Here is a 7,500-nt window from a genome sequence, read left to right on the forward strand (position 1 = left end):
TGTGTGTTTATGTGAGGGTGTGAACCCTTGGCTTTTTTCTGTGTGCGCCCTATAGGCCTGGACAGAGGACAGGGGAGGACCTGGAGATCATTTATGACGAGCTGCTTCATATCAAAGCCCTGTCTCACCTCTCCAACACCGTAAGAGCCATCCCCTCATGAGCCACCCCCCCATCTCCCTTCCTCTAGCTTTCCCCAGTCGGTGCTGACATGAGAGCGGGGCAATCTGCTTTCGATATTCGATGGGCTACTTGCATGAAAGGCTCTGTTATATTCTGCTCCTAACATCTTCACTCCGACACTGAATACTGTGGGCAAGTAACAGAAAGTGTCGGCACACTCGCGTTTCACTTTCTGTAGCGTTCTCCTGCAGAGAGTGTTGTTGCGTATTGTCATATTAAGAGAGTGTAGTGACGTATTGTCATATTAAAAGAGAGTGTTGTGACGTATTGTCATATTAAAAGAGAGTGTTGTGACGTATTGTCATATTAAAAGAGAGTGTTGTGACGTATTGTCATATTAAAAGAGAGTGTTGTGACGTATTGTCATATTAAGAGAGTGTTGTGGCATAATGACCTGACTGTTCTGTTAGTGTTAATCTGTAGTCTGTAGAGTAACATTGTGCATCATGTGCATCACCCCCCAATCTCCTCTCCTTTTCTCTTGCAGGTGAAGAGAGAGCTGGCAGGCGTCATCATCTTCGAGTCCCATGCCAAAGCTGGCACAGTATGTAAGTATGCATTCGAATGGAAGTATGTACTTGTATGGAAGTATGGACTAGTAGGAAATAGTATTTGTATGTAAGGATGCAGTAGTATATAAAGGGGCACTAGTGTGTAAGGATGCATTAGTATATAAGGATGCACTAGTGTGTAAGTATGCACTAGTGTGTAAGTATGCAGTAGTATATAAGGATGCACTATTGTGTAAGTATGCACTAGTGTGTAAATCTGCACTAGTGTGTAAGTATGCACTAGACTAGTATATAAGTATGCACTAGTCTGTAAGTATGCACTAGTGTGTAAGTATGCACTAGTAGTATTATGCAGTATATAGGTGAGCACTAGGGCTGTAACGATTTACGATTCGAAACCGAAATCGCGACATTCATATCCACGATACTGTGTCGCGGTGTGAAAAGGCAGAATCGCGACACACCCTTTCTAATGTTTCACAGTGCTTTGCAGCTTATGCGGCCGCAAAAGCAACCCACAACTCCCGCTTTACTTATCGGTAGCCTACGTTGTCCAAAAACAAATAAATAAATAAATAATAATTTCATACCTCTCCTTGCTTTCATTGTAGACTATGTGTGCAACTTTACCAAACAGTAGGCCTATAGAAGTAAACCCCCTCTCCTTGCCCCGCTCTCTCGCGCTCCCTCGCGCTCCCTCTCACTCTCCCTCCCTCTCCTGCTCAATGAACACGCGCGACTTAAATAAAACATTCACAATCGTGAAAGCAAGGAGGCATAGACGACTAGCTAAATTACTATTAAATCCGCTTAGCATCATTAGCATGCTGCACATATTTGTTTAAAACTCTTGCATTGAAGTTGACTGATCATCTCAATACCAACGTTTCCCAAAAGGGCCTGTTGTTTATAAGTAGTCTATGAGACTTGTGTCAGGTTCAACCAAGTATGCTTTTATTAAGCAACATAGCAGGCGCGTAACCAAGTGAGTCACGAACTGGGGAGCCTTCCAGGTTAATGCATACTAATATAAGCCACCAACAGGTGGCGCAGTTAGTCTAATAACATCTCCCCTTTTACAGTTTCTTTAGTACATTACTGCAGGCTAACTCAGACGTTACCTTTAAACTTAACTTCAAATTAAATATCATTACTCCATAATGAACTATAGACAGCTCATGAACTAACTGTCAGCTCAATACCCAGATATACATTAACATGATCGATCTAATAAACATGGCCTACATACATGTGCTGCTCTTCTTTTTTTTTTTTTTTTTTTTTTTTTTTTTTGTGTGTGTGAGTGTAAGTTCATAGGTTGAGTCTCTCTGGAGGTTTGCTGATTCTGCCACTCCTTGTGTGGCTTAGTGGCGTCAGTGCTGGGGCTGGACTTGCAGGGTGTGCTGGCTGGGGGGTGGATGGCAATGTTGGTGATGGCACAGCATCTGGTTCCTGTGGGTCGAGATGTCCCTCTTGATTCTCTGTGTTGCTCTCGCTGGGTGTATGGTCGTTGGAGGTTTGTAGTGGTGTAGTATCAGGTGGAACGGGTTCTGCTGTCCTCAGGTCTATTCGATTGCGTCGGTATGTGGCACCCTCCACTTCCACAAGGTATGAGCGAGGTGCCACCTGTTGGAGGCATACACCGCGACGCCATCTTCCAGTCCTATCACCCGGGAGAGGCTTCATCCTGATGCTCTGTCCAACAGACAGGTCTGGGAGATCCTTTGCTGATCTGTCATAGTACTGCTTAGCTACTTGCCTTTTGAAACATAGTTTTGCTGGCACACCATGTGTAACACATTGCTCAAGCAGTGCGTCAGACACAGGAAGCGGTGTCTTCAGTCTGCGCGCCATGAGACGCTGTGCCGGACTGCTATCCATGCCTATTGTAGGGATATTCCTCCAGAGCAGTATAGCTCTCCATGGGTCATCACCTGCACACGAAGCACGTTTGCAAATGCTCTTCGCTATCTTTACTGCAGACTCTGCCTTACCATTTGCCTTAGGGTGGCGTGGGGATGAGGTGATGTGGTCGAAGCCCCACTCCCGAGCAAACTGGCGGAATAGTCCACAATCAAACTGTGGCCCACAGTCTGTGATGACACGATCAGGCTGTCCATATCTGGCGAACTGGGCCTTGCACTTTCTGATAGTGGTCTCAGCTGACAGGTCTGGAAGATGTTCTATTTCCCAGAAATCTGAGTAATGGTCCACAATTAGCAGAAAATCCTTGCCTGCATAGTTGAATAAGTCCATGCTCAGAATCTGCCACGGCCGCAGTGGGAGAGGGTGTGACATCATAGTCTCTTTTTGTTGTGAATGTGCATACTCATTGCAAGCTGAGCACTGACCCACATAGTCCTTGATTTCACCTTGCATGTTCGGCCAGAACAGTGTCTGGCGGGCTTGTCTGTAGCAAGCGTCTGCTCCTACGTGGCTCCAGTGAATGCGGCGCAGCATTTCAGGACGCAGCTTCTTAGGGATGATGACCCGGTCACTTTTGAAGAGAACTCCATGCTGCACGCCAATTTCGTCCCTGAAAGCCCAATATTCTCTGATGGTGATGGGCGTGTCTCCTCTATGTTCTGGCCAGCCGTCCAGAACTGCCTTTTTGAGGGTCTGAAGGCGTTCGTCTGCCTCTGTGTGTTGCCTGATTTGGTCTAAGCGCTGGCCTGTGACGTTCAAATAGTCAGCTTGATTTATTTGGTCAGCGTCTAAATGCTCCTGCTGTACCCTGCATACATAATGACGTTTGTATGGCTGGTCTTCGCTATGTTGAGGTGCTGTAGCTCTGCTCAGGGTGTCACTCAAGTACATCTCCGGGCCTGGTTTGTACACCACATTCAGGCAGTAACCTTGTAGGGTGAGAAGCATGCTTTGCAGTCGCTTTGGAGCACTGAGGAGTGGCTTGTTGAAGATTGCAATGAGTGGTTTGTGGTCAGTCTCAGCAGTCACATCCCCTCTGCCATAGAGATAGTAGTGGAAGCGCTGACAAGCGAAAACTATGCTTAGGCACTCCTTCTCTATTTGCGCATAGTTTTGCTCTGAGGATGTGAGTGCCCGGGAGGCGAACACCACTGGCTGTCCGTCCTGCAGCAAGCAGCATCCTAGGCCATTTTGGCTAGCGTCGCTTTGGACAGTGACTGGCTTGTGAACGTCATAATATTTCAGGACTGGCGCCGCTGACACTAGACGTTTAATTTCAGTGACGGCAGCGTCATGTTTAGGGAGCCAATGCCATGGAACCTCTTTGTCTAATAGCCTGCGCAATGGTTCACACACCTCGGAAAGACGTGGCATGAATTTGGACAGGTATGTGACAAACCCTATGAATCTCTGCACACCTTTGGCATCCACGGGTGCAGGCATGGCCTGAACTGCCCTCACCTTCTCAGGGTCTGGCCTGAGGCCCTCTGCTGACAACACATGCCCATGAAAGCGCACCTCTTTTACCTTGAACTGAAGCTTTTTGAGACCGAGTCTGAGCTTGACTTTTCTGCAGCGCTCCATGAGCGCAAGGAGTTTCAAATCATGGTCCCTGATGGCCTCATCTTCTGAGTCACCACAGCCCACAATCAGTATGTCATCCGCAATGGGCTCCACCCCGTCCAGTCCAGCCAGGAGCTCATGCTGTTTTCTCTGATAGACCTCAGGGGCCACTGACACGCCGAAAGGCAATTTGAGCCAGCGTTTGCGCCCCCAGGGCGTCCAGAAGGTTGTGAGGAAGCTGCTCTCCCTGTCGAGTTTGCATTGCAAGAAGGCATCACGTGCGTCCACCAGGGAAAATATGCGGGCTTTGGGCAATTTGTAAAGGACATCATCTAGCGTTGGCATGATGTAATGAGATCTCCGTAAGGCTTTGTTAAGTGGCTTTGGGTCAATACAGATTCGGATCTTGTCAGGCTTCTTAATAATTACCATATTGCTAATCCAGTCTGTGGGCTCTGTCACAGAGGTTAGGTGGCCTTCCCTCTCGTGCCTGTCCAATTCTGCTTTCACAGCTGTTTTGAGGGCTACTGGGACATTGCGTGGGGGGCACTGAACAGGTGTGATGGCCTCATTCAAATCAAAGTGGATGTCGCCAGGGAGTGACTCTATGGGCGAGGTGAAGACGTCTTTGTACATAGTCACGAGTTGCTGTCTGCCAAGTGAGCCGGGTACAATGGCTTCCAGTCTGTGCAGTTCCTCAGGTATGGTGAAGTGCATCAGTCCGAGGCGTTCACATGTTGACCCAGACAGCAATGGATAGTGCTTTGTCTCCACAACTTCAAAGTCTAATGGGTAAGTACATCCCCTTATCTTGCAATGTGTTCTGAACAGTCCAAGTGAAGTCATGGCCTCTCCAGAGTAGAGCTTCAGCCTGGTTTGGGTCTGTCCTAGCTTTCCTTGTGGTGCCACTTTTTTCATATCTTTCATGCTCATGACATTGCATGTAGCTCCAGAGTCCAGCTGGCACTTCTGCCTTACACCATTAAGTCTCAGGTTCACAAACCACTTCTTCCCCAGCGTCTTATCAGCTGAAGTTGTGTAAATGCATGCGTCAGCCTCATCTTCCAGCACTGCGTCTGTTAGTGTGTCCACAGCATTAAGTTGGCGCTGCCCCATCTTTTTCTTCAGACACACGCTAGCGAAGTGGTTAAGCGTTCCACAGTAGCGGCAGGTTTTGCCAAATGCAGGGCATGTGTCTCTCCCTGTCTTGTGCTGGTGCCCGCAGTATTTGCAAGTCCCTTCATTTCCCTTAATGGGAGGTTTCATGCGCTTACGTACGTCATATGTGGATGGACGTGCCTCCGCAGTGTTGATTGTATCTTCGGATTTACCATGGGCTAAAGCTTTCATGCGTGCATCTGTGAGCTCCGCAGCCCGACACATATCGATAGCAGAGGCGAGTGTAAGGCCTCTTTCTCTCAACAGACGGCGGCGTGTGCTCTCGTCTGCTATGCCCAAGACTAGCCTGTCTCTTATGAGCTCATCTTTTAGCTGACCGTAGTCGCAGGTCGCAGCTTTTTCTCTCAATCTGGTTATATAAGTGTCTATAATTTCTCCCTCCTCTTGCTTTAAGTTCCCAAAGACAAAGCGCTCAAAGATCACGTTTTTCGCGGGTTTGAAATACCTTTCCAGTGCTATTATGATGGCTGCTACATCCTTCTGCTGGTCCTCAGTTAAGTGCAAGTTATGCTTGTAGATGTGTCGGCACTCGCTACCCATAACTCTTCTCAGTGTTGCTGCTTGTACCTCCGCTGCTTTGTCGTTCAGTCCTGATGCTAGCATATAATCCTCGAATTCTTCCCTGAACACGTCCCAGTTAGAAGCCACATCTCCAGAAAGTTTCATCTCAGCAGGAGGCGGAATCGTATTCACGTTAGCAGCCATGTTCTTGCTCCACAATAGACTTCAGCGATAGCTAAACAAACTTAAACTAACTAAACTAAACAAAACTGTACGACTAGCTAATCTATGTTGTTAACAGCTCAGGCTCTCCAAGCTTCTGACACCATGTTTATAAGTAGTCTATGAGACTTGTGTCAGGTTCAACCAAGTATGCTTTTATTAAGCAACATAGCAGGCGCGTAACCAAGTGAGTCACGAACTGGGGAGCCTTCCAGGTTAATGCATACTAATATAAGCCACCAACAGGTGGCGCAGTTAGTCTAATAACACCTGTCCCAAGGAGAACAAGTAGCCTATTACCTTGAAACTTAAACACACATGGGGAAACTGAACAGTCCAATCAGTAGACTATGATAGGCTAAGCTATATGCTACTTTGTTTACAATATTTCCAGGCTTCAACCAGACAGCTGAATTAAAGAGATAGAGTTGTAATAAAAAATAGTAGGCCTAGGCTATAGGCTAATCTGCATAAAGTGTGCTGTCATAAATATCAGTCATTCAGAAAAATATTTTTATATCAGGATATAAAATAATAGATATATTATATTGTTATCCTCTGGTGTTCTAAGGGAGGCTATTAAAATGTTATTTAATAAAATGTCTAGCCCCCCCCCCCCCAAAAAAAAAAGAAAAAAAAAAGAAAAATCGAGATTCGTATCGAACCGTGGGTCAAAAATCGTGATACAAACCGAATCGTGAGGTTGGTGTATCGTTACAGCCCTAGTGAGCACTAGTGTAGAATGCTCTGCTGCTCTTGTTGGTGTACCTTGGCGCTATGGCACAGACTCAGTCTCAGAAGTGTTGATAAGAACCAGAAGCGAGATGAGAGGATGTAGATGTTGCAGATGTACATGTAGATGATCTCATGTTTCTGTGGGTGTGACATCATGTGCCCACCGCCAGCCATAGTTACATGAGTGATCTTCTGTATTTGAAAGTGTTCAACCAGGGAGAGGAGGGCACATCCTGGTACATCATTCAGAAGGGCCATAGTTACATGTGTGATCTTCTGTATTTGAAAGTGTTCAACCAGGGAGAGGAGGGCACATCCTGGTACATCATTCAGAAGGGCTCGGTCAACGTGGTCATCTATGGCAAGGTGAGGCTTCTGTGGAACGCAACTCGGTCACTTAAGGTAACGGGCAGACTAAACCGGGCCCATAGCTGAAGCGCTCCATGTCTGCTGCAGCAATTAGCTTCCGCTATGATCAAAGCAACTGGCTACACTACAGATGTGATAGCAGCACACACATTCAAAAGAAATAGACCAATCTTCTGAAACTAATTTTACGCTTTGTGAACAGAGCACTTCAGTTACGCACCTTGCGTAGCCAGACTGGAAGGTTTCTGAGTAACGCTGTCATATGTAAGGTGTGTAACGCTGTCATATGTAAGGTACGGTTTCTGTGTAACA

At 46.7% G+C, this 7,500-nt stretch overlaps 1 protein-coding gene across 1 annotated transcript in view; it reads left to right on the top strand.

The window, feature by feature from the left end:
• The window catches only part of LOC143130799 (rap guanine nucleotide exchange factor 4-like), a gene marked incomplete at both ends in the record, with an annotated part of 39,473 nt that overhangs the window by 24,127 nt on the left and 7,846 nt on the right, over positions 1–7,500 (top strand). The window contains 3 exons of the mRNA XM_076290015.1: positions 56–140; positions 669–729; positions 7,109–7,185. Of these exons, the coding sequence (XP_076146130.1) occupies positions 56–140; positions 669–729; positions 7,109–7,185 (223 nt within the window). The remainder of the gene's footprint in view (positions 1–55; positions 141–668; positions 730–7,108; positions 7,186–7,500) is intronic.

Source organism: Alosa pseudoharengus, unplaced genomic scaffold, assembly GCF_046254945.1.
Source record: "Alosa pseudoharengus isolate Yale_2024_CS ecotype anadromous, Long Island Sound unplaced genomic scaffold, YU_APseudo_1.1 YU_APseudo_1.1_scf_179, whole genome shotgun sequence".
Lineage (NCBI taxonomy): Eukaryota > Metazoa > Chordata > Actinopteri > Clupeiformes > Clupeidae > Alosa > Alosa pseudoharengus.